The following is a 27,441-nucleotide window of genomic DNA, read 5'->3' on the forward strand; positions in this document are numbered from 1 at the left end:
TCATGCTCAAGACAGAAGGGATTGGCAGTAAATGGGGATGAGGACACAGGAGCTGTGTGCCTCAACATTACTGTCTGTACCATCTGAAAGGAGATGATGTCAAGTGACTCATCCTAGGCCAAGTCATTCCTTCCAATAGTTGGTCCTATGTTTTCTTGGCGACAGTATGGCCACATTATCAGGCCAGCTTGGCTGTGCTGTCACTGCTGGTGTGAGTGGCCCACAGAGCTGTGCTCCCACCAAGTGACTGGACAACTAATGCACTCACTACAGCTTGGCCCAGGGAAAGGCAAATGAAGAGCTTAGGGAAAACTGAAGTGCAACATTGACTCCTTCTGCCTCCTTCACTTCAGTGCCTCCTAACTTTTTTTCTGATTCAAGATGTCTGTTCTGAAAAACTGCTCAGAAATATGTATATTTTATACACTCATTATTCCTTATTCAATACTTATTCAATACTCAATATTCCTTATTCAATAACGTGGGGTAGTTATGATGTGTTGCAACTTTACTGGGAATGGACCTTCAATGTCTCAGTTCCTTTTACCTCTCCTGTTTGGCCATCTGGAGGGATTTTGGGACTAGAAAAAAATACAAAAGTTAATGATTTGATGCGGAGAAGTCTGTTTTAGCCGATTATGTTATTAAAAATGTGGATCCGAATTTACATTATCAGTAGTTTTTGTCATCTGTGATTTTTTTCTTTTTTTTTTTTTTTTAAATACTTTAGGCTTACTGGGTGATTTCAAGTGCCATGAAAAGTATTGTAATTATTCTTCACTCTTTACTAGATGAAGGATTAGCTTGCAATCTTGTTTAACTCAGTGCCTTTCAGGCAGGTAAAAAAATAATTGGAAATTAACTGTGGAATTTTTCAGAAGATCATCTCATGTTTAAAGGATATAAGACCAAGCCAACTCCTTGTGCACCAGAAGGAATGTCAGCAGATATGAGCATGTTTAGTCTGCGAGCAGGAGGGTGGACAAGGAAGACATTGTATGAAGAGGTGTAGGTCAAGCAGAGATGGTCACCAGGGACTCAAATATCAGAGTCCTGCTTTTTAAAGTGTAGAACTGTTATTACTATTACTTGTATTACTATAGCATCTAAAAAGTATTTCAAGGGGAGGAGGGTTTTGAGCTTCTGCAAATAATAATGGAGTAATATTTGGCATAGCTTAGAGTCACTGAAAATCTGGGCTAAAATTTGCTTAATATATTTGGTTTTGCTAGAGCTAGAAATTAAAATAATAGATATTTCATAAGAGGATGAAAGCAGCTAGTAAAATAAGGAACAAATATTGAATTACAGAAAATAGGATCTGGAGCCATAGAAATGCAGACCTCCCTTAGGAATTCAGGAGTTGTGTTTAGGAGGTGTTTTGAACAATCTGACCAGCAATTTTGGCTATAAGGCACCAACTGACAGTTAAATTTACAATAGTCTAGTTATGGTAAGCTGGTCTTCTGACTAAATTCATCATTACAAGCAGCCAGCCTGAATTCCTTGCTCATGGAAGTGAGTGAATACATGCTAAGAGTAAGAAGGGTTTCATTGTGCCAGCAGCTTTAGTGGAATTGAAAAAAATAAGAAAAAGAGTAGTTCATGCAAATACATCCTTTGAATACAGATGCTGGCTACACTTGTATTTTCTGTAGTGTGTTGCTTGCAGTCCCCCAGCAAACCTTCACTTGCTGGCATAGGCAAGTACAGCTCCCATTAAGCTCAGCAGGAGCTGTGCTTGCTGAACTTGGCCCTCTGCCTGTAGAAAATTAAATGTGTTGGCAGGTTAGCCAGAGGATAGTGTTCTTCTATTTGGGGTGCTCGGCACTTGTTCTGAGACATTCTGGGCTTGTGGAAGACAGAAATTCTCCAAAATCAGGGCTAGTGAGGAGGGGTCAGACAAATTGCCTCTTCCTTCTTTCCCTGGGTGTTAAATGCTGAGAGACCTGAGAACTGTGTGAAGCATTTTTACTGGCAGGCTCAGCATGCACAGTAGCCTTTCCTGCACCGTGGACTTCATGTTGCTGTCTATAATAGTGAGAACTTCTCATTTACTTTCTTTTATGAGTCGGGGGTTTTACAGGGGACAGCCAGGTCATGACTTCATGCTTTTTCCTCCAGATGTAGTGGTCAGACTAGAATGTATACAACAGGGATTGTAACACGTGCTCATGCACACCCTTCAGCACCTCGGAAAAAACAGAAGAATGTGTAAAGGAATCCTCAAAGACTATTTTTGTGTTGTTGCAGTGTGATCATTCTCCCTTCTTCGGGGCTGTATTTTAGCCCCAACCTGCACTTCTCTAACTTGTTCTTCATTTGATTATTCTTCTGAATCCCCTTTGTGAGGGCAACTGGGTTGTCCTATCCTGGGATTTCACGAATTAAAAATCTCCCCCTCTCCAAATGTCTTGGGACATTGAATCCTGTTTTGGAAAGTGAAGTAGGCACTTAGCAGTATAAATCTCATTACAGATAAATGAAATTCAGAGTTGCTCATGCCCAACTTTTTATTTAAATGGAAATTTTGTATCCTTCTAGCATATGGTCCTGTTTTTTTCTTTTGTTTTGTTTTTTTTTTTTTTTTTAAAAAGGGCTCATTTTCTGTTACTTGAAATTGTGCCTAAAGTAAAGCAGTTGTATGAGACGCTGGTTACTAACATTCCTTGCACTGTATGATGACTTACTTTTGAAGTTGACGGAATTACATTATCTGGAGTTACAGCACTTTGGTATCTCTTAGAATGCTTACAATAAAAATCTGATGCTGACAAGCATTGTGGAGTATATTTATTCTCTTGCTGTGGATTAAACAATTGATTCCAAAAGATTAAAATGCCCCACCTGCCTTCTTGCACACTTCTGTTTTGCCGTGTCAAACAATATAAAATGAATACTGCACTTCCCTCTATCTAATTGAATAATTTACTGTAAATAGCTGTCATTTACTTTAGAGCAGTAGGGGATCATTAGCCAAATGGATGTGAGTAAGTCATGCCTTTAATGCGTTAGAGGGGCCTAAAATGGAATCATCTAAATGGGACCATCAATACAGCATGCTGAATTAAGTCAGAGGCACTTAAAGCTTTAAGTCCTCTTTCTTGTAAATTACATGCTTCCTCGGCAGAAAGGTAATCAAGAACTTGCATAAAATATGGCATCTTTGTTTCAAAGCATTATTTTTAATGAATAAAATAGTACAATTTATATGACATGATTGGTATATTGAATCCATAACTGTGTTTTGGATTTCCCTCGTTTTAATTACATCCCTTCCTTAATGATTGAAGCCTTCTTGCTTGCAAGCAGCTACTCATGCTGAGTAATACTGGCTCAATTCTGTGAATGAGTAAGATGAGCAGGTAATAAATATGTTTTCTTGACTTTTATGGGTATATGACCTGACAATTATTTGCAGAAGCTGATATCTTGCATATGCAATTTTAGAAAGGTCCCAGTCAATCTTAACTCCTGAATGTACAATATGTTTTTGGCTTCTTTCACCGCTGAACTCAGTGGCAGGACTGTTGGGTGCTTTAATGCATTTGTTCTTCTCATTGACTCCTCCTGGCCCCATCTAGTTCTTCCATTGAGTTTTCTGTTCTCCTGGAAAAGGTTGGTCTTCCATTAAATTGGAAGCCAAACTTTCAAGGACATTCCAATAGGAGAATGCACTACAAACAGTGATTGTCTTGAGGTGAGAGAGTTGATTTAAAAATTATTGCAATTAATTTTAACTTTGGTGATATGTATTATCTATAAGAATTTTCCTTTTGGAGTTTACTGAAGTCTCTTCTACCTCAACCATTCTGTGGCTTCTGAGCCACAGTGACTTTGTGGGAACAAGTGATGTGTGTTTTACAAAAAACCAATTCCCATCTGATTTTGACTTCGCAGTTTTATTCTTCTAATTTTTTATGGGCTCTCAGACGTCAAGCTTCCTCACCTATTTTTCCATGTTTATTTCCCACTGAATTCCCCTCTTAGTCACCTCCTGTCAGTAGTTAACCACTTTGCATTTTTTCTAAAATCAATTTCTGTGCCTTAGACGTTCCACTCTCATGTGCATGTGGTCTTCAATTCCTAGAACTGAATTTGGGCTGATGTTGTAAAATCAACTTGAGGTTCAAGGCACACCTCCCTATCCCCATTGCAGATATAATCTGTAACTGCACTAAAGAGATTTGAAGAATTTGATACACCATCACTTCAGAAATATGGAGAGAGGTTAAATATGTTCCTGTGTAGTTGTGAGGAAGATGGTGACAACCTTTGTTGTGGAAAGCAGGATGATGTCTGTATTTTCATTCCCTTGATGTAACCACTGCCCTGTGTTTCCTGTAAGTGATTTTTTTTTTCCACCCCATCTTACTGAATTTTTTATTTTTTTAAAGGTAAATTCATCTTGCGCTTTGAAACTTTTCAGAATTTGCTTATGAACTGCTTTCACTTTTATTGGATGAGTCATGAGAAGAAAGCTCTGTCCTGTAGATCTACCATGAGTAATGCTTAACATTTTCTTGGGTTCTCTTTTAGAAGACTATTAAATTAAAAGAAGAATCTGTTTTTTGATATCTTAATGGAGAATTAGGTGGCTGGGTCTCAGAACTGATTTACATTTAGCACTGCAGTAATTTTAATTTTTTCCTTGCATGTATATGTTGCTGGTCATAGCACTCTATCTTTAAATAAATAAAGACACTTCAGTTTTGGGGACTGCTGTACAAGTACTGATTCTGCTTTTGGGGACAGTTTTCTCACTGATGTCTGTATTGACAGAAGCTACCAGAGCTGGACAATGTACACAAGCTTCAAATGCAACCTTCCAGTCATGGTAAAGAATATAGTTGATAAGCCCTTCCAGGATTCTGTTCTTTAGCCTGAGTACTGAGAGAGGTCACAGGGTATTTCCCTAAAACCTCTGTTCTGAGTCTTGTCCAGATAACGTGTACCTAAAGAAAAGCAATGTGCCGCTGGAGGAAATTTTTTTGCCTGACTGCTCAGGTGGCAGATCCTTCCTCTTGGATGCCAAGGCACCGGCACATCAGTAGATAAGTATTGGCAATACCTAGCAAGTTATTTGACCATGCCTGACCCTTAAGTATTTACTGGTATAATGTAAGTGTAATTGGCACAGGCAGTTCTTTGGGTCCAGCTGATGTAAAGGTTGGATTGTTGATAGCATCTCTAAACTTAGGCACACTGAAAATAATGAAAGCCGTATTTTCAGGTAGAATGTACACTCTGTCACCCTCAGTGGTTAGGAACGTGTCTGTTTTCTTGCTGAGGCCAATTATTGCCTTCAGTTACATTGGCGATGTTGGGAGATGACAGGTGTTAGGAAATAAGCAGTTTTCTGAGGCTGATCATGGAAAATGGAGATGTCTGAAATTCTTAAACGTGAAACTATCTCTAGAGGAGGTAGGTGGAAAGATGCTGGTAATTTAATAGTGAAATGAGATCTCTGGAGGGGTTTGGAGTTTGCTTGGATACTTCTCTAAATGGGAGATAGTCTCCACAGCCCACATATCACAGATAACAACTGAAACAAGTCTGAAGACTGAAGTTTTCAGGGCAATGGATCAGCAGTGTGACCTCTGCTAAGTTTTGGTGCATTTGCAGCTGGAATGGAAGTTCATGGAGAACTTTTACATTTCTTTGTTCTTAACCAATCTCAGGTGTCTGGAGTGTTAGTAGTGCAGAGACTTGCATTGGAAAGGAGTGAATAGACTGCTTTCCAAATGTGAATCTGATGTGTATCTGTCTGACCTGCAGGGAAACAAAGTTCTGTGACATAGTCATAAATAACTGCAAAGCTCAAGCCAAAGCTGAGCATAAAGTCCCCATTGGTCACTGTTATATTTTTCTATGGGGAGGAAAAATGAAGTCTGGAATCTGAGCACTCCTAAGCCTAATGATTAGGAATTCATTGAATTTGGCTGCTAGTAGCAAAATCTTGGCTCTGGGACCTTTATTTCCAGCTAATTCCAGTGTATGCGTCTCTACTTGTGCCATCACAAACTGTTACAACTGCATGATAATAAAGGGAAATATTTATCAAAATGTTAGCCCTCTTCTGCAGTGAGACCTGTACTGTTTAAAAGATAATTTTTCTTTTCTTTCAACATCATTTTTTAGAAAACCATGAGGACAAACAATGCAGCCATCCTGGAACAGGCTGTGTAGTAGTTCATTGTGTACTCAAAACCTGTGTGCCAGTTCCTTGCGTCATAGGTTACCGGACATCAGCTGAGGAGCACAGTCAGTTACTGTAGTTCAGCTGATAAATGAGAAGTTGTTGAACTCCTGTAATTTGCTACATATTGGGGAGTTACTGATGTGAAAGAAGACACAGGCCACAACCTGTACGCCTTCCAAATTTGGGGGTTTAGTAACTAAAAGTACTGCGACGCACAATCACTTTTTAAATGAAACTTCACAGGTCCCTACTGAGGTACCATATTTGTAGGAATGGCGCCATGTAATGCAGAGTTACAGTGTATATTAGTAAGTATTGTTATAAACTGATAGGATGTGCCTTTGACTCTACAGCATCGCTGGATTTTAAACAAAAGACAAAATCCAGAGGGCCTAACAAAAAGCCCTCGTTGCTCCACACTAATATTTTTTGTCCTTGTACTCAGTGCAAGCGGCAAATACTAGGGCTTGCTTTCCCATTTTCACTAAATCCTTAGTTATGCAAGTTTTTCACTGATAGACAGACTTCTGGAAAAGAGCATTCAGTTGTGTTCTGTCAGGACCATTAATGTTGCAAGCTCCTGGGTGTGGCACAGTTCTTCATATGTACATCCATCAACATCCAAACTTCACTTGCTAACAAAAAATACTCCTCTCCTTATGTTTCTTATTGTTTTGGTGCCTGTGCTCTCTTCATTGGCCCTTCTGCACTAAAACTTCAACCTATGAATTCGGAAGGGGGGAAACATTAAAAAAGCCCGAACTAACAACATCATCAACAAAAACTACAAACCCCAAAAGTGCCAAAGAAAACTGTGTCCTGCATAAGGCCAAGAGTTGGACTCAATGATCCTCATGGGTCCGTTCCAACTCAACATATTCTATCAACCACATTGCAGTCTACAGTCTCCTCACGAGGGGAAGCAGAGGGGCAGGCACTAATCTCTTCTCTCTGGTGAGCAGTGACAGAACCCAAGGGAAACCATGGAGCAGTGTCAGGGGAGGTTTAAGCTGGATATTTGGAGAAGGCTCTTCACCCAGAGGGTGGCTGGGCACTGGAACAGATGAACAGACTTCCTATGGAAGTGGTCACAGCACCAAGCCTGCCAGAATTCAAGAAGTTCAAAGCTTTGGACAATGCTCTCAGGTACATGGTGTGATACTTGAGGCCGTCATGCGCAGGGCAAGGAGTTGGACTATGATGATCTTTGGGGTCTCTTCCAATTCAAGATATTCTATGATTCTAACAAAAGCATTACATCAGGTAATACCATTTGAAATTTTTTTTGTGGGCCTTCTGGAGCCCTGTGAAGGCTTGGGAGTGCTCACTACAAAAGGAGTGAATGCAGCATGTTTACTTGAAGTAGGCTTTGCATTTCCTGCTCCAACACACAGCTTTAATCTCTGGTTCAAATCTAATGTGTGCAGCCTTTAGTTGTGCTAGGAGTTTCTGAATGTGCTCTGCTCTTGTTACACCTACCCCTGAGACACCAAATACGGGAATAATCCTACAGGGCAGTTTTGCCTCTAGCCCTGCTGGGGATTCCCTGTGTTACTGCCACAGCTTTTTGGCTCCTCCACATTTTTTGTGCGAAGGACAGAGGAAGAAGAAAATGTCTGAGTGGATACTCTTTGGCAGTGGCTCAAAAATATAAATGCAGCATTTTCTCCTCATGAACAGGAAAAAGCCCACTGCTGCTTTATTACTTGTTCTTTATGTAGAATTATAATAACTAGGCAGTATAGTTCTGCTGACAGGCTCTCTGGAATTGTTAATTGGAGCTTATTAAGGGAAAAAGGCAAGAAATAGAAACTATACTCAAACTTTGACATATGCTTAATGTTCTGGCTTTTTATGTATAGATAATTTCACAGCATAGTCAGACTATTTCCACCCCCCCCCCCCCCCCAGCTTTTAGGAAATTTGACTACTAGATTTGTTGTGTCTATCTAGAAGAGGCAGTTTGAAGTTAGAATCTGCAAACAGCATGAAGATAGCCTAGTGGAGGGGAATCATTGTTCAGAGAGTTGGAATCCTTGAAAGTATGTAACTGAACCACATGTGTTCAACATGTTCCTTGGTGTGTGTTGGTTCATCTCATGTGCTTGTTGCCCAGTTGGATCTCCTGCTCTTGCTTTTGTTGAGTAACCTTTTTAGCAGGCAATAACTTTGATCTCTCTTATCTACTTTCTTCCATTTTAACTTTTCTGTAGTTCTCTGTCTTTTGTTTTTCTTTTCCCCACTGTGTAGAAGAAAGGTGAAAAAATTATGCTGAACTTCATTAATAGAAATAGCAAATTTATTAGTAATTTAAGAAGGGAGGTGATTAGATGACTAGAGGTAGCTACTCTTGGCCTTTTGTAATTGTGCTAAATTTTAGATAAATGTGTGTTTATCTGTACTGATCTAAAGCTGTTTTTAAGGTTTTTGTTATTATGACAAAAAAAGAGCAATTTGATATTAACTCTGTAAAATGATAAACTTAATCACTGCTGGGAAATATTGTGAAAATACCACCACTGTTTACCATGTAATGCCTTCTGATACCTCCAGTAGAGACTCGGCTAGTGTGGGCTATGACCTGAGTTAATAATATTGTTTTGCTCATCTCTGTTGAAATGTCAGTTGTTTTTTTTTTTTCTTTAGAGGAATATCAATGCAAATAAAAATGTCTTTCAGACTGCCTGTCTGACTAACTGAAATGGATATTAAGATGAAATCTTTTCATAACAGAAAATGGATTGTACACAGAGATGTGCAAATATATTATTGTCATATTTCCTTGCAGTGAATTTTTTGTGTAGGTCCTTACTCTTTTCCCTCTGAAGTTGTTAAATACAGTGTCATCTTCTCTATTTACTTGTTTACAGTATTGAATGTTTGAATATTTTGTTTCAATTTCTACTTGCATCATGTTTAACTTTGGGTAGATTACTTAATTTTCTCTATTTCCTGCCTCAATAGGAAAAGGATTTTTTTATCTCTCTTAATTCTAAGAACCTTTTGGAGTTTTTACATGTTTGTCAGAGAAATAATGAATCTTAGTTGCAATGTTATTACAGCTGGAAGACTCGTGCTAATAACAGAAAATTGTGATATTCTGGAGGTATTTCTTATGAGCAGCATAGTCCATACTTGTACAACTGTACATTTATACAATTTAAGGTGAAAAAAATCTCCCCCTGTTTTCCTTTATACCCTACACAATGGCTGGTTGAAATAGCAGCTCTTTTATTTCTGATTTCTCCAAATGGATACTGGGACACAAGATCCTGCCTGCTGTTGAGGAGACAAGATAAAATCCATGGTGTCAGGGGTAAATGAGACCAAAGCAGGGGAGTTTCACTTGAATGAATTTACAGCCAATCAACACAAAACTTGGATCTCTAACACCAGACTGAGATCTCCAGCACAGGCAGGACACAGTCCTGTTGGAGTGAGTCCAGAGGAGGGCCACAAAGATGATTAGAGAGATGGAGCACCTCTCCCATGAGGAAAATAGGAGAGAATTGGGATTGTTCAGCCTGGAGAAGAGAAGGTTCTGGGGAGACCTTAGAACAGCCTTCCAGTACCTAAAGGGAGATACAGGAAAGCCGGAGAGGGACTTTTTAAAAAGGCATGTAGTGATAGGACAAGGGATGATGGCTTTAAATTGAGAGCAGGTTTAGATTAGATATTAGGAAGAAATTCTTTACTGTGAGGGTGGTGAGGCACTAGAACAGGTTGCCCAGAGAAGTTGTGGATAAAGTCAGGTTGAATGGGGCTTTGAACAACCTGGTCTAGTAAAAGGTGTCCCTGCCCATGGCAGGGGGGAAGCGTTGGGAAGCCCAAATTCTGGCCTCAGCTGCCCTTACTTTCATGGAGTTGTGTGAGGTTGAGGTGATAGCAACAGTGGTTTCCTCTCAGTCCCCTCCCATGGAGGCTACAGACCCCTCCTCAGGTCAGCCCTGGGGCTGCAGACCCCTCCCCTGCCCTGGTGTGGGGTCTGGGCTGGATTCTGCTGCTAGTCTTGTGCTCACCTCAGGGCTGTCTGGGACCATCAGGTGGGGACTCCCCTTGTAAGCAGGGTGGGGGCCCTCAGAGACATGTCCATGAGATGCTGATTTTACAGCTGGTGTGTCCTTGATTGCTGCATTGTGTCTAGTCTTGGGGACGTAGGGGGAGAAAAGAAGAGATGGAAGGAAGTTGTTTTTCAGCCTGATGGCAGCTGGGCATCTTGAAAGAGAAAGCTCTGGTGACACATAGAGGCCACAGGTGCAGGAACTGCCATGGCTGAGAGCAATCCCCATTGAAGAGAGCTGGTCTGCAAACCAAATGGTGAAAGCCTGTTTTATCCATTTCTCTTTGGAAATACCTTTGAACCCAAGTGACCAGGAACAGGGATGCCCCTGTTGTTTTTGAATTGAGACTGGTGTTGGTGCAGGTGATGTTGAAGTGGCTGTTTGGTTTAAGGAAATAGGAAAGCCCTATGCCAACTGTCAGAAAGCAAGGAAAGTGTAAATATCAATGAGTTGTACCCCTCAGAATTTTATGGTATCGACTTGCATTGCTGCTCCTCTGAGAACCAATAAACTCTTTCATATGGTGATTATTCTGCATTGCATTAAAGATAAAATATAGCTCTAGAGTGCACAAACTTGACACCTATTATTCAGTTCCTGAACCTCAGAAGTAATTCTTTTCTAGTAGAACTGCCTCTAAAATGCTGATTTCTAGAAATATGACCACTAGTCAGTTTGTTCCCATAATACTGCCATCTATAGAAATTGGGATGCCCCTTTTGGAAGGGGAGATTTTAGAGAATTTGATAAGATTAGAAAAAAAAAAGATGCCAGGTGATAATTCTAGTGGCCTGTTGCCTAATATATTTTTGAGGGGGACTGGGAGAAAGAAAGTCATAGAATCTGTTATGCCCTTTTCTATCTTCTTATATTAAATATTTTCATAATGTAGTCCATGATGATAAACTTCATCTTTCTAGAGATTTTGGATCTAAATGGGAAATTTGCTAAAGATGTATTGTAAGAAAACTTATTCCTTGGCAAAAGGACTTTTATAGTGTATGTGATGGTAGATCTTCTCCATTCCTAATCCTGGAGAAAGCTGGATTACTTGGGTAAACAGGCATCTATGCTTTCCCTCGTGATGCAACCAGAAGTTGCTGATTGCATTGCATATATTTTCCAAGTGTGTTTTCATGTGATCCGCTTACTAAAATAAAGATATGAAATGAGCAATCCAACAGCTCTTGCTTTAAAAGCAGGGGTTTGCCTTGTGGTGACCAAAAAGAAAAAATTGTACATGTTCAAGGAGGGCTTTAAAAACAGGAAGTGGTTTAGGGAATTGAACTCTGTATGCAGAGGAATGGGACTGGCCTCAGATTTTGTATTTTCTTTACTTTGACTCTCAAGAATCTACACAGAAATGTTCCTCATCTGTAACTTTCAGGATGACCTATTTGAACTAAAGATTTATCAGCTTCTCCCCCCCGCTCCAACCCACTGGATATTTCCAAGGTATAGGTGAGTAGAATAAGGTTAAAATGAGAACTATCCAGAACACAAAAGAAGTAGCACAAACTCCAGTTTGCATGAATAACTACATTTGATGGAGAGAGATATAGATATATACCTCTCCCATACACATAATATATACTTTAAAAATATTTAATATAATAGAAACTTATGATTAATATATAATAAAATGCGAGATTTTTTTGACAAATAAAAATATAAGTGAATATAATATAGTTAAATAAACAGAGGTCAATAAGTATGTATTACATACATATTTTTTATGTATATATTCAAGGACAGGTTAGATGAGGCTTTGAGCAACCTGAAGGCATGGAAAGTAATAATGAAAGGTAATAGAAGGTATGGTGGATGGTATCTACCTAATGGAAAGTATCCCTACCCAAAACCGGGGGGCTGGAACTAGACTATCTTTAAGGTCCCTTCCAAAACAAAACATTCTATTATATATTAAGAGGTATTGTTTAAAATGAGATCCTCTCTCTGCAGAAGGCAGAGAGAAAAGATGGAAAGAAATATGCAATAAAAATCTCTGTAACTGAAAATAAATTTACCCTTCACATAGTACTTGAAGTGTAAGGCATAAACTTTTCAGCAGTGCTTCCTCTATGATTATTGGTTCTGCAAGAGCAGTTACCATGAATGAATGCCATATGTAGTGACTGTTCCCACCCCTCTGTCCCAGTTTTAATTTGGCATTCTAGGAGTGTGGCACATAGATCTGTGTATATGATCCCATGGTAATACAACACATTTTAATGCATCATTTAAAGGACTCTTCATTATTTTTGCTCCTGGTTTTATGGTTTCTTAGATTTGTGATACCCAGCTTAATTCTGAGTTGGCTTTTACTATTGTAATTAATTAATGTCTATATAAGACTCTTACAATGCAAAATGACATGGGATTCTGAGACCTGAAATGGCTAGTGTGGAAAAACTTCTGATGGTCTGGATTGTTGCTGAAGGACAGAATGTATGTATTTACTTTCTGACCTATCACATAAATGCTGTCAGAATTTTGCTCTTAATTTGATTTGTGGCATTCCATTAACAGTTTTTCTGTGTACAGGAGAATAATAACTAATGATTCCCAGACTCCCAGAATTGTAAAATAAGGGCAGGCTCTGTTTGGCAGAACAGAGGTTGTACTTTAGTACAGACAGGAACTGTTCATATTAATCAAGTGATATCTTGTCTGAAATGACTTTTAGCTAATGACTGTTATTCTCAGGTTAACCATATTGGTTATAGGCAGCATGTTCATCTAATTCAAGTGATTATTAATAATCAAAGGGTAAGTGTGTGGATTTCTGTCTTTTTCTGAAAGAGAAATGATGCTCTTGATTGACCTTATTTTAAGACATTGTTAGTGTTGAAATTATGATGTTAGGGGTTGGAAGGGGAGTGAGGAAAATTCATGGATTTGCCTTTTGATTTCAGCCTTTACAAAGGTGGGCATGTGTGACATGAATGACTTCAAAAATGTGAATTTAATTGTATGAAGTTTCAGGGCTTAATTATTAAGGACATCATTTTGTGATAAAGAACTTTAGGGCCATCAGTAGTAGAAAAAAATGAGTCACACACATTTCACGTGTTATCATGATACTTTTGGTCATGGATGTTGTTTCCAACAGAAGCCTGACTGCTGAAATCCTCCTAATTTCTAGCTTATTAAAGATAAACTATCATGTTAAATGATGTAGAAGAAATTTAAATTGGGACAATTTAAACAAGATTTTACAATTTGTTTACCTAGCAGGAGTAACATCTTTTGTAGGTTGTTAAAACACCATGTGGCACTGTAGAAGCTGCTCTCCAATGGTAAACAAACTTGAGCAAGAGGAGGCTCCCAGCAGGGAGTTCTTGTAAGGCAGGAGGGGGTCTGTTGTTGTGGAACAAGTGGGTTAACAGGTTGCAGCTGCATCACTCCACTAATGAGGTGTTGCACAGCTTTCACAGATGCTGCCAAGCCTGGCATAAGTCAGGGTGAGACTCTTCCTTCTTTAACTTATGGGTGGGCTAGTTTGGCAGGTTTTTTAGGCTGTTTTTAGTTCTCTGTGTCAATTGCTGGCAAGGCTTGGTGTTTGTATATAAGCAAGTTCCCTCTTCCTGGTTATGTAGTGTTTGTTTATTTATTTATTGGTCATGAAGACCACATCCTCTGCTGACACTGCTTTTTCTGCCAATAGTACTTAGATGCTGTCTCAGGTGTGATGCTTTGTCTTCTTATGAAGGCCAGTTCTCTGAAAGAAGCTTTTGGCTGACTATCTTAGATGGGATTGAAAGGATGTTTGTGATCTGCTTATCTACATCTATCCAATAAACATGAGGAAATAACATCTTAAAATCTGATCCAGTGTTAACACAAAAATGCAGGACATAGAGGCAGCTGCCTTGAATAAATCTAATTCCACACGCACACCCTGCTATCTACCAGAAGAATTATAAGTTATTATTTACAATTGAAATACAAGTCTGTGTACAGACATATATTTATGTATAATCCAGTGTAAGGTGTTAAATAAAAGACCTTATAATAGTTCAATAATACAATTTTATTATTTCAGTGTGTCGTTCGGGCTTGTACCAAAATCACCAATATTGCAAAATACAAGTAGTGTTACTTTTTTGTTCAAGTTTACCTAGACAGCATCTCTGACCAGCTGTGGGCCTATTCAGTGGCCACAGAACCCGCTGGAAAAAACAGACTCTCCTGCAGAACTCTACTGATGTTACCTGTTAGTGTGCATATACTTAATAAATGTGAGTATGTGTAGGTATACACACACAAAATATCTACATGGTCAGCTGTGGGAGAGGACATTCCTTTTAGGAGTGCTGACTAGAGCTCAACACTGTGTTGTGGACTTGAGTAAAAAGCAGCATCAATTAAATAGAAGGATTCATCAGTCCTCTTATAGTCTTTACCAGGAAGTACAATTCTTGGTCTTACCCAGAAAGATGAACGAGAACACTGAAAACTGAACGTCTGCCATTGAGCACAGTAATTGCCCAGCATGTGGTGGAGCCATTCCAAGCAGGACCAGGAGCCTGTACCATAACAGTCACTGGTTCTCCAGCTTCTCTTGTAGTCTTGGGGATATTATGGGTCCTCTGGCAGACTGCCAAGTGCTTGGAGAGAGCATTTTCTCATGCTGCCAACATTAACTTGGGATGAAGGTTTGAGCTAATATCTAATCATAGTCTTGAGCCAGACAGTCTGGTTAAGATATTGTTGTGTATTTTGTTATTGTTCCTGGGGTGTAAGTAACCTCTAAGTAGGAGTTGATCATGTTTTTAGAGGCTCTCAGACATAATATAAAAGTGTGTTTTGCAGGAAGAAAGCATATAAAAACTTGCATTTTTGTCAGGTTTCTAATTTATAGGGAACAATGACATGCAATAATCTAATTTATGTCTGTGTACATTATGTCACTGATCACAAGTAATGGAGTACAAGCAGGTGGCTTTGATTTGTATGTTAGAAATTGTTAGTAGGCTGAGCTAATGGTGAAGTAGCTTTAGCTTGCCAGAGGGAAGCTGTTGATTTAGTGTTGGTAGCATAAGGAGGTAAATCCCAGTCTGATGCTGAGCAGAAAGAGATGGCTAGTGTCCATGAAATCTGTACTTCTGTAGGTTGAAAGATTTATTTTCTTGGTCCTTTATATGATAAGATTCAGGAGGGGGAACTTCATCTTTGAAATTAAGGTGTTATGCAGATGTGTTCAGCTTTGGTTAAGGGTATTGCCTCCAAGGGAAGACAGTGCTAATTGTGATATTTGGCTATTTACAGAAAATGTGATTATATCATTATTTGAATTTGGTAATCTTAAATATCTTTGAAAAAGGGAAAAAAAATCTACTAGCAAAAATAAATGAAGATAGCTGATTTATTCCAGTTAGTGAAATCTTTCCATCATATGCTAAATGCTTTGAATAAAAAAGCCCAACAATAAGCTTGTTTTTCAAATCTTGGTGTGTATGGGAGTGGAAGGATACATACTAACATTTGCATACTTGGGCACATGAATTTTCAGTCACAGTCTATCTAATACCTGCAATCCCTTTAAAGTGGACAATTCAGTAACACTTAAACTGCCTATCTGGTTTTTTTAGTGTTGGTTTTGGGATTTTTTTACAGATTCTTCTCCCATGTTTCAGTCTTTTAGTCCATACACCTTATTTCCAGGAAAATCTGGTGTGTAGGCAGGAACACAGGCAACAGCATTACAAAGGCAATCTGATGCTAATAGTGGGCAGAGTATTGTTGATTGAACACATTATGTTGATTGTAATACTTTGAGGTACTCAGGACGATGTTTGTGAGATCTAGGGGAAAAAAACAAGGACATGCATTAGTAATGAGATCAGTTTGCTAGGAAAGATTCTGAGGACCACTCTGTGGCAATTAAGAGCAATTTGGAGTGGCAATATCTTAAATACTGGCTGACTCCACTTGCAGAATGTACCCAATAACCAAATAGCAGAATTTCACAAGCAGCTACATCAAAAACATTCTGCCTTAGTTGGTGACACAAACAGCAGTAATTTCCTGTGTAAAGTATTTTCTTCAGGAGTGAGATTCATTGATCCTGTTTTTTTCTTCACGTCTAAGAAACTGTAATTTCCCCACTGTTCCTGTCTCCTTGTCCAAATTAATTCATCTCCTCCTTGTTCTTCATGAGTCATAGATTAATCTTTTTCTTCAAATATTTTGCATTAGTTTTCTGTGGCCATGTGGGTGAGTGCAAATGACTTCACTTTTGGTAGAATAAATCCCCTACAACTTTTGTTGCAAATACACATTGATCTGTAGTAGGTAGTGTAAGACGAGGTTAATTAAAAGAAGAGGGAAGGAGATAGCACCCCTTCCTCGTGTGAAAATGAGTCTCTCTCCTCCTTTCTTGTATCTTGCCAGTACAGTTAATGTTTGGATGCACCTCTTGGTAAGTGGGTATAAAGGGAAAACATGGAGGAGGAGTGTGTAGCCTTAAAAATGGATAAAAAAATGAAATTGTTTAACATGGATGGGATTAATACTTCGGTAGTTTAGACATCAAGGACCTTTCTGTAAATGTAGTACTAAATGATCCTGAAATCATATGAACATACGCTCACTTGCAATCTTCCTCCCAGTAACATGAATAATTACAATAATACTCATTAGATTTTTTTTTTCCTAGAGTTCAAGTTAGTACAAAACAAATGAGGCTAAATAATAACTCAGTATTAACTCAGAAATGTTCAGCCCAGATGACTCTGACCTCTGCAGCAGTCCAGGAAGTTCAGGAAATGCAAACCCTATGTTGCTTATGCCATGAAATGTACTTAAGGCCCTTGGTTATCTGCTGGAGTTGTGAGGTAGTCTGTGGAAAAGAAGCTTTTTGAATTGTTTTTAATGAGTTATCTCCACAGATGAGTAGGGCAATGCATGAAGAGGCCTGAGTTTCCTTAGCTTTACTAAATAACTGTTTTCTTTCTAGATCCCAGCCTATGGGGAAGTGCACATAAGAAGAGGATAAATATGGCTTTTAAGGGCGAGGATCACTTAGATTCCCTTTCATTACCAGTTCAGCGGTAAGTGGTGCATTCTATCATCCAGATTTGAGTGATTAAATGCCTCTGAGGCTGCAGCTGCACTTTCCTTTGAGGACCCAAGGATGTTTAAAATCTCATTTTTAAACTCAGTAGTAGGTAATGTTCCTACAAAATGTTGAGAATGAATATGGAAATCTGAGATGTATTTCTTGAGGTATTTGCAAATTTGTGTACCTGAAGTCTGGTAAATCATGACAGTGAACATGCAGCCATCATTTTTAAAGGATGACCATATTTGCAGTAGAGATGTGATTGTGTTTACTGGATCAATTCTTTGTCGTGATGGAAATCCCTGGAACTTGCTACTCTCTGTGAATACTGCTGAAAACTGTAAATATGAATCTTTTTAAATTGGTTGACTTTCTTCTGGTGTAGATATGGAGGTATGGTAATGATATGAAGGCTATAGTAAAATCTCTCCAGTCTGTGTTGCCCATTTGGGAGTGGAGACACTGGTGATTCTGCTAATCAACAGATTAAGAAAAATAAAATTTATCAGTTGGTTGGCATCTAGTAGTATAGTTCTGTTTCTAGCAAATGGCTGTTCCAGGAAAAGGAAAAAAAAATGAATGCAATAGTCTACGGTCTTCATATGTGGCACAACTGGGGTGGTTTTGTTTTTATTTTGGGAAAGGGAGGAAAGGTGGGGCTGCTGAATGCAGGAATAAAATCAGAAATTAAAAGGTTTTGAATTTCAGTCTTTCTTCCAGTCTTCTTTCTTCAGGTCCCACTGTAATTGCATATCAGGGACCATTTAATTATGATAAAGAATCTCAAAATGTGATGCTCTTCTTTGTCAGTAATTTGATATTTCTCTACTTGTCCCTACCTGAGTCTTCCAGCAGACACTTTGGTAATGCCATTAAGCTCACAATCACAGTAAGACCGTGTGAATATATTCTCTTCTACAACAAACACTCTATGGAGGAACATAGTTTAGGGATACCAGATTCCAGGACAACTGTTACTGTTCATTAGATGTTAGCTTAAACTTGCTTTGGAAATAAGTGAGTCCTAGAATCCTGAAGAGCCAAACATAGAATGGACTAGCATAAATAGCAATGAGGTGTCCTATTTTACTTATTAGTTTAGTTTTCTTCTGTGGGATGAAGCCATGGAGGATCATTTCAGATGGAGACAGTAGTGAAATCAGGCCAATGACTTTGCTATGGAAATTCTCAGGCTAACCAAGTGGTCAGATAAGGTGCCAGACATCCAGGTTAATTTCTTGGTGATAACTAATGGGTTTCACAAGCTGAATCCTGGATCAAAAGTCAAAGAATCTATTACAGCCAACTGGGCCAGTGTAACACTTATAGCAGTAGAAAACTATCTGCATAGGCCCTGTGGGTGGCCAAGGGCTGATCCAGGCTGGTGGTGGCAAGATTGTTTGCCCACACGTAAATGGGGAAATTAGCTGGAGGCTCTCTATGCTAGTAAATGGAAATGTGGAGGAGGAATAATGCACTTAAAGATAGCAGCAGCACAGAACTGAAAAGCACTGAATTTTGTAGGCTAGAGACCTCTAGAAAAGGAAACTGCCTGTGTACAGTGTTCAGGGAAGAAAAGCTCTGCCATGCTATGTGAACTGTCGGAGGATAGAAATTGTGTGAACAATTTCCATTGCATTTCTATGACCTCTGCCTTGGCATGACTGGGTTCAGACACTAATAATTACTGCGACACTAATATGGCTGCGGGCCTTGTGCCAAGGTGAAGGAGGAGTTATACTGGCAGAAAAACAAGTTTTATGGACACCTGCTGTGGTCCAATTGGTAATGTACAGCTCAGTATGTTTCTCTTATGTATCCAATGTAACCTGGGGAAGAATCACATGCCTGTGTGTCACAAGCAGCATATAAGCTGCCTTTTCTCTAATAAAGGGGACATTTTTACCAATCATATTGATTCGTGTGCAATTCTGTCCGAGCCTCTCCGCCGAGAGTGAACAAAGCCACACCGTCTCACAAGGACTCTGCACTAAGATGTAGCTTAGCACAAGAAGTGACTTGGAGAAGTCCCATGTCACAAACATTATGTTCTGACAAACATCTTGACTCAGCAGGGCAATTCTCTATAGCGAAATTCAAAGAGAAAAAAATATTCTTCCCCACCCCCAATAAAATATGAAGCTCTTGTATTTTGTGTCTCTTTTGAAAGAGAATCCTTTTTTCTGCCAATGAGGATTATTTCAGATAAAACCCTTGTAACAAAGGGGCAGACTGAAGTTGACAGTGGCCGGAGAGGTGAAGGCACAGAGAAGGCCAGAACTGAAAAACATCTGTTTTTACCCGAAGAATTTGGCAGAAAGAACACAGTATTGGGTAGATAATAAAGTTCAGGAGTTGTACAAAGTGTTTTTCTTGATTATTAAAAATCCCAACAAAACTCATTCCACATAACAGCTTTTCCAAAGAAATGGAATTTTTATGAGATTAAGCTTTTTGTCTCAGTTAGAGAAAGGAGTGATATATGGCCCCTGTGTAAGGGGGATTTAAAAAGATTTAGTTTTCAAAATAACAAAATTCAAGTATTTTTACTTCATTATTGTTCTTATATCCAAACCTAGGATGTATGTCTGTCTCAGGATTCCAGTTCATGCTCCTGCTTTTTGAGAAAAGGGGCTTGAATATACCTGAGGGGCTGTGCTGTTGTGTCCTGTCACAGCGAAAATCTAACACAAATTCAACTGAGGGTCAGTCCTGTGTAGCACCACAACTGTGTCTTGCCTCACATTTAGGTCAGAATATTTCAAAAGTAAAATCATCCTAAAGCAAGAATATCTGTATCCATAGGAAAAGTGTACCATACACATGGAAACGGACTCCAAGTGTTTCCACAACAATCATTAAAGTCAGAAGTTATTGTGGCTGTGTAAGGAATTTAAAACTGGGACCTTAAACCAAGTTTCAGTGCTGCATGAACTGTTGTTTACACTCTTTCCTCAGATTTTATGGGAAATTACAGCTTGTATTGGAAAGTCTCTAGAGTACTGAGTCACTATGTTAATGGTTTTCTAACACACTGGCAGACCTACTTTCTGTAATTGATATCTAGACTCCTATAGATGCAGTATTTAAAAGTATCCTGAGGAAAAACACAAATTATTGTTACAGAAACTTTATTTTCTATTTCAATGAGTTAGGAACTTACTGATGGTTTTGTCTCCTAGGAGAGAAAACAACTGACAATAGGTAATTTTTATAAAGAACTGATCTAGTTACTCTCCAAAAGCTGTTAGTCTTATGTAAAGCATTTTACATGGTCATAAAAGTTATCTGTTTTCGTCAGTGATAACCAGTTCACTACAGCATATGAAATGTGAATGTATTCCTTAGAGATGCACACATCCCCATTCTGAAGTAGCTATTTTTAGTATAGCTTTTGGAAAATGTCATTACCCTTTCCTCATATCTTTGTATTGGTATCGTTTTTCCATATTTCTGGTGAGCTTTTACCTTGGCTTTTCTATCTGGAATAAAACCTGTTATGTCCCTGCCCCTCTTCCCATGTAACAAAAGTTCATTGAACTTTCTGTTTTCTGTAAATTAAAGTTGTAAACTACACAGGTTTTTTTCATTAAGGGTTTCTTATACTTTCCATATTGGATGGTAAACTCACCACTTGGAGTGCTGAATCTAAAGTCATTCAATAAAAGAGAGAATACTCATAACCAAAAGTGAAACAGGATGCTGTTTTTGCTTCTCGAATTACGTGTTCTGTTCAGTGTTGCAACTGTGAGAAACCGTATAATTAGACATTTTTTGAAAATAATAAATGAGGGTCTTGTAGTGAAATTAGGTAAAAAATTCCATCACCAACCCCCTCCCCATTCCAAAACCAAGTGAAACCAAAATGAAGCAAACAAAAACAAACTGAAGAAAGACATAATCTTGCTAAAAGAACTTGAAATATACGCTACTCTTGAAGTGGGTAGAGAATTTGTCTTTCTAATCTCCAGAAATGCAACACTGCTGGTCTGTTTAATCCGTTGTCTAAACATGTTTACAGCTTCAAAAATTAAAGATGTTTCTGGAGGTTATAACTTAAACTAACATACAAACAAAGGGCAATGTTAATCATTTAAATGGGATGTTTTGTTGTTGTTTATACAAGGTCAATACTTTGAGGACCAGGAAGACGTTGTATCTGTTTTGACAGATGATATTTGTCAAAAGTTGAAAGTTGTGACTTGAAACAGAAGCAAGAGAAATTCAGGGGTTTTATACTGTAGGAACTGCATTTATTCTACTTGTTTCTCTGCCAAATCAGAATGACAAGCTTGTAGAACTTCATGGAACATATGGACAGATGAGATGAAAAATATGGAAGTTTATAATTTTTTTTTTCATAATGGAAAAAGTTGCTCATCCAAAACCCCCCCAACACTTGACAAAATAGTCCCAGTAATGAGTATGTGGGTTTAAAAAGAAAAAAAAAAAACACAAAACAACACAACTTTGTAAAGATAATTTCTACCTGTATGGGAACTGAACTATTTCAGGGACCATTCACATCACATTTTACTTCTATTTCTGGAGCTTCATGTGGACTCTATGCTGCTGGAAAGAGATGTTTTGAAAAACTTTGACTTTGAGATATAAGACACATGAAGAACCTTTCAACATATTTGATATATGTTCAGATGGGGCTGTCAGGAAAACAATGGATCTGTTGGTTTCTATCCCTAGAGCATCTAATATTTCTCAAATACTGGGTGATTTAATCCTAAGAATCAAAAGCAGGGAAGTTATGTTATTCCATTTAGAAAGTGACTCTTGACCAGAATCGTACAAGTAAGGTAGGTTGCCTTTTTTTTCAACTAGCCAGTGGTGTCTTGCCCCTTGTATTCTATGGGCCATGAGAATCTGTAGGTTTTGATGCTATCTCTTTTTCTGGCCCCGAAATTTGGGCAGCAACTCATTTCGTTGCATGTCAGTTCATTGCAACATTTCCTGTTTGGTTATCTACCTATTTTCTTAGATGTGAAACGCTCAAGTGAATGATTTCTAGGGGTTTGACTGGGGTTTGACTTCTGTGAGTTAACCTGAATAGGGATTATTTTCTTTTATCTCACTCTGGTCTATTCCTTTTTTAACCTTATCAGTTCTTACCTTTCTACTTTGAATCTGCATGTAATTTGTTACTGACTTTGTTCTCCCAAGATTTACCTTGTTTTTTCCTTTTTTTTTTTTTCAATAGCACTTTTTTTAGTCTCAACTCTAAGACTGTGCTTGGGTTATAATTAATCATAAAATCATGTTTAAGTACAAGTGTTTAAATGCTTTGTCTGATCAGTGATTGTATATGTCTTATATTTTTTGGACATCTTCTGTGTGAATTCTTTCTGTTTCATGGTCTCCTACAGTGTCTGCTGCTGATAATCAAGGGCTTGTTCTATATTTCTGTCTTCTCTATGTCTGTGAACTGAACTTCTTGTCTGACAAGCATTCCCTGCAAAATAGAAAACAACATTTGTATTTCGTTTTTGTATTGTAGAGGCTACTTACTGTGCATATATCTTGCCGTGCTTATTAGAAACCTACATTCCCTATGATCAGTTTTATTTGGATGATGTCAGGAACTTGTTTGTTGTGGCTCTTTGAAAGCATTCAGATAAAGACTGTAAGAAACTCTAGAGAAAAAAAAATGCATTGTTACTTGTAATACAAGAGCTATAGAGCAGAAGATTTTCAGAATTTCAAGTTCAGTGTGCCTACAGGGCTCTATGAATCGCTGCTCTATCAGTTTTTGAAAACTATTTGAGAAGTGAATGCTTGCTAGGGAATTGAAAATTCAGTGGCTGTAGGAATAGAGTACAGCAGAAAAAAGGAAGCTGCTTTGCTTTGCCAATAATGCAATAAAGTTACCTTCCGGTGACAAGAGATAAAATCAGTTATTGCAGAGCTCGAGGCACTAATGATGTCTCGTTTAATGACATTGCATTCTTTTCCTTTCACTCAGTTTACATTATAGCAATTCAGCAAATAATTTTACAGCGACAGAAAGGGAGCTCACCTTACTACGTATTTCTGATTTTAGTGATTTATGTTCTACATGTAACCAGGCCGAAAGCTGAGTAGTTTGTGGGAGTTTTGATGGTGGTAGTAAAACAAATTTGTGTATCCGTATGGTCCTTCTGGGAAGGATTTTCAGACGTTCTATCTGGCTGAGGCCAAAGGGTGATGTTAGTAAACCAGCAACTATTGATTTGCTATAATTTGGTGGCATTCATGAGGAATATGAACTCAACAGCTTTTTTTTTTTTTCCCTTTGAATCCATGGGTAAAATATCTCTGTTCCTATATTCAGGATGTTAAAATGTAGATCAGCACTTAAGCTTGCAAAAAGCAAAAAAAAATGCATTTAATTTGAACTTTAGGCATTTTTGGAGTCTGCAAGCCTGCCAGAATGCAAGATATTTCCCAGCCTTTTCTTTATGATTGTTTTGTCACTATATCTTTATATTTAGTTGTATAACATACTGTAGGAACATATACTACTTCCCAGAGCTGTCCTGTAAAATATTGTATGTTGAACTGTAGAAGTCACAAAAGAATTTTGGCTTTTAACCTAGAGGAAATTTGAGTTTGTCCATTATAATAATTGTGAAGTTATGGTGACTTTAAAATGTGAGAAAATTGATGAATTTAAACAACCTGTTCAACTGGCCTCTCTAGATCTTTTTTCATTAAACTTGGTATTTCATATTTGTGGCTTGCTGTTACTTGGAAACTACTTTTGAAAGATCAAGACCATCTTTCATCCCTAAAGACAATCAAGAGTTTATCCTGAATCCCTCTTCTCAGGGTCAGTAACATGTTTCACAGCATGTGGCACGCAAGCACTGTAAAAAGGTCAGGCAAGTGCTGGTATGGCCTTTATCACGGAAGAAATTTGGCTGATTATTTTGAGAATGAATATTTTTTAAATGTGGGAGTCTATAGAAGAGACTCTTTTTCTGTGTCTTAGGGAAATAGCAGTCCCTATCTGCCCAATGAGTATCTTGTGTGTGGGACTTGGCATCCTTTTCAGAAAACACCCTCAAATAAGTGTATTGGAAAACTTTGACAGAACTTGCCTGAATATTAGGTTACCTTATCTGCCAGACAGAGGTGATGCTTTCTGACTGTCTTCACAAGTACTGCATGAAATTTTTATCCTTACATCAATGTAGTAATCCTGCCAGCTTTACACCTTGCAGCCAGCTTTTCTATTAATTGTTTTATGGCTTTGACTCCATGGTTTGTGCCTCTCTGCAAAATTTTACTGGCACTAGCATTCAGATGTTGTTTGTGGTCTGTTATGTTTACTTGCATTCCTATCTTCATCGTGCTTGTTTTTCTGTAGTACATTTTGGAAGAGATGTTGATCAGGTTTACACATCTGCTATCACTCCCGCTGGAGTGCTCTGTTTTCAGAAGACATCTTGCTAGTTATTTATATGTTTAAGGTTTTTTTTGATTTAGCGTTACACATCATTCCTCCTGTTTCTCTGCTGGTTGTAATGCTGATTGATCTTCTTGCCTTAGGCAAACCACTTTCTCTTCCCCTGTTTTTGTGCTCCACCTCAGCTGGGGAAACACAAAGAAAGTCCTTACTAGCTTACCTTCAGAGGTTGCTATTTAAATGATGCTTATACAGCACCATGTTATGAGCTCATATGCCTTGTTGTGCCTGATGTGTGTACATCATTCTACTGCACTGTGCCAGGCTGGCAATGTTGAGTACTACCTAGCAGATGCTTTCAGTAAATTTTGGGTTATGTTCCTGTTCACAAAACCTAACTTGTTCCTTCCATGTGTTAACATTTTATTATCCTTTGCACAGTGCTGTTGCCTGGCAAGTGAGTTCATTAAACTCTCTTTACAAACATGGCTGTAACAGAGGATGATGAATAAGTACCAGTACCTTGTTATTTCTGAGGTGTTTTCCCACAATCCAATTAAAAAAAAAAAGTAATCCCTTCATTAAAGATATTTTAATGTTCTTACTATGATTTGTTTTCTCAGTTATTTAGCACAAATACTAAATACAGTATTTGTCATTTCAGTTCGCGTTTCCTGGGAATTTCTTCCTTATTTAATTGCCTGGTCTCTCTTAATCTGGTTTACTGCTGCCTGGGGATGGTGGGAGGATCTTGTTGTTCAGTAACCTGTAATGAGCAAATTTGAGAAAGCTAGCAGGACAGTGCTGCAACTTTGTAAATTTTTTTTTTTTTTTTTTTGACAAACAGTATAGTGATCTTAAGAAATGTGCTGGTTGGTCTGACCCCGTTTCTAGTCTCATTAAATTTGGTAGTGTCTGTTAGTGGTTGGGTTTCTGAGCTCATATTAGGCCTGAGGGATTTGGAGTGAAATGCACACAGGAGTTTAATATTAAGATGAAATGTGACTGTTAGCAATTCCAAGTTTATTATTTTTGCCCATTACAGTATTTCAGAGAATGTATTAAATTGAGTGTGTATATACCTGTATATATATGTACACACACTTTTATTTAGCAAAATATGCCTAAAGGCCAATATGCAATATTTTACTTGTTTTTAAAGAAAAAACTTTTTACTATGTTGCATGTGTAAACTATTCTTCAGGTACTTGAATTTTGTATTTTGCTATTTGTGGGTGCTTTCTTGTTCAAGTTCTTTGAGGGGTACAATGGAAACACGGAAAACAACTACATCAAGAACATAATATTCTGACAAACCTAGGCTATGGAAATATTTTTCCGATACCTTAAATGTCAACAAGACTGAGCTCAGGATAAAGATTAAACAGGAGCAAACCAGGGAAAACCAGAAAATTATTAAAAGACAAAGGAAAGAACTAGGCAATGGTATCCAAGCAGTCGAACTTATTCGACAGATGGCAAGATAGTTGAAAGCAATCTTTTAGGAAGAGTTATAGAGCCAAAAATGTCTTGTTCAGTATCAACTGTGCATACATCAATGCTTGATTTTGGAAATTACCTACTTGGCATTTCAAAATGAACTTCCTAGATCCGACTTGACAAACATGATGCAAGAAGTAAGTTACTTTGCTATGGCAATGAAAAATTATTTTTCATACTACTTATGCAAAAAGTGTAAAATAATTTGGTTTATCTGTAATTTAAAAATGAATAAATTGAAAAGTAAAGAACATTCCATGATTGTGAATCTGGATTTTTTGCCTAGACAGGAAGCAAACATGCATGGTGAGATATTCTATTAAATTTTTCATTTTAAAAAATATTCTGCTGAGTTCAGAGCACAAAGTGTACTGCTCACTGGGAGAATTAAATGTTAACTTTCAACCACATTTGTTGTCTCCCAGTAGAGTAACTGCACTGTCAATGGACACAGAGGGGCTTCTCTGAGAGTGTTGTAAGCCTGTGGCCAGGAAGCCTCAGATATTCTCATCACAGATGTTTTCTACCTTCTTTGCTTTTGTAACATAGCTGAGAAGCTCTGAAAAACTATCCAGAATGTTACCCTCTTTTTGGTGTGAGTATCATTAGAATTAGATTTTTATTAGATGGGAATTAAATCGGATCATCTTCATTGAGGGGAAACAGTTTATGTGTGACAAGGAAGATCTTTGTTCAGTATGTGAAATTACTGTTTCAATAACTACTACTTTTTCACATTTGATTTTTAAGATTTATTTAAATTGTAGAAATCAGGGAATAATTTGTTTTGAAAAGAATCTGTCTTCATCCCCTGTTTCCTGCAGGCAATTCTTTTTTTTCTTTTTTTTTAAAGTGATATGTGTAAATTTGACACATGTATTATATAATATATGAAGATATATTTCATATATCTTCATATATTTATACAATGGTTTTCCAAAACTTGGAAAAGCAAAGTTTGTACTAACATCAAAATCAGTTTGACAACTTGCCTCTGGGATAGGTGTGTTGGTGGAGATGGTGGTGGTGGCAACATGGGATAAAATCAAAGGACAGGCAAAAATTAGAATTGGGAAAAAGTGAAATCAGCTAATGATACCTATTCAGATTGTTAACCTTGTTTGTCTGGACCCCAAAGTATGGGAAACATAATTGTCTGCAGGCTGACTTATAGTCTAGGCTTGAATTCTGGGCCATAATTTTCTATGCTTTG

The 27,441-nt window shown here is 38.0% G+C and overlaps 1 protein-coding gene across 4 annotated transcripts in view; it reads left to right on the forward strand.

Annotated features, from left to right (window-relative positions):
* INSC (INSC, spindle orientation adaptor protein) overlaps positions 1 to 27,441 on the forward strand; it is a 135,716-nt gene that overhangs the window by 25,800 nt on the left and 82,475 nt on the right. For all 4 annotated transcript variants that reach the window (XR_003528942.1, XM_027651398.1, XM_027651399.1 and 1 more), the window contains exon 2: positions 17,225 to 17,318. Coding sequence is in view for 3 of the 4 variants with exons in the window: in XM_027651398.1 (XP_027507199.1) it covers positions 17,266 to 17,318 (53 nt within the window). In the remaining variant the exon portion in view is untranslated. The remainder of the gene's footprint in view (positions 1 to 17,224; positions 17,319 to 27,441) is intronic.

The sequence above is a fragment of the Corapipo altera genome, unplaced genomic scaffold (assembly GCF_003945725.1).
Source record: "Corapipo altera isolate COAL_440 unplaced genomic scaffold, ASM394572v1 78, whole genome shotgun sequence".
NCBI classification, from domain to species: domain Eukaryota; kingdom Metazoa; phylum Chordata; class Aves; order Passeriformes; family Pipridae; genus Corapipo; species Corapipo altera.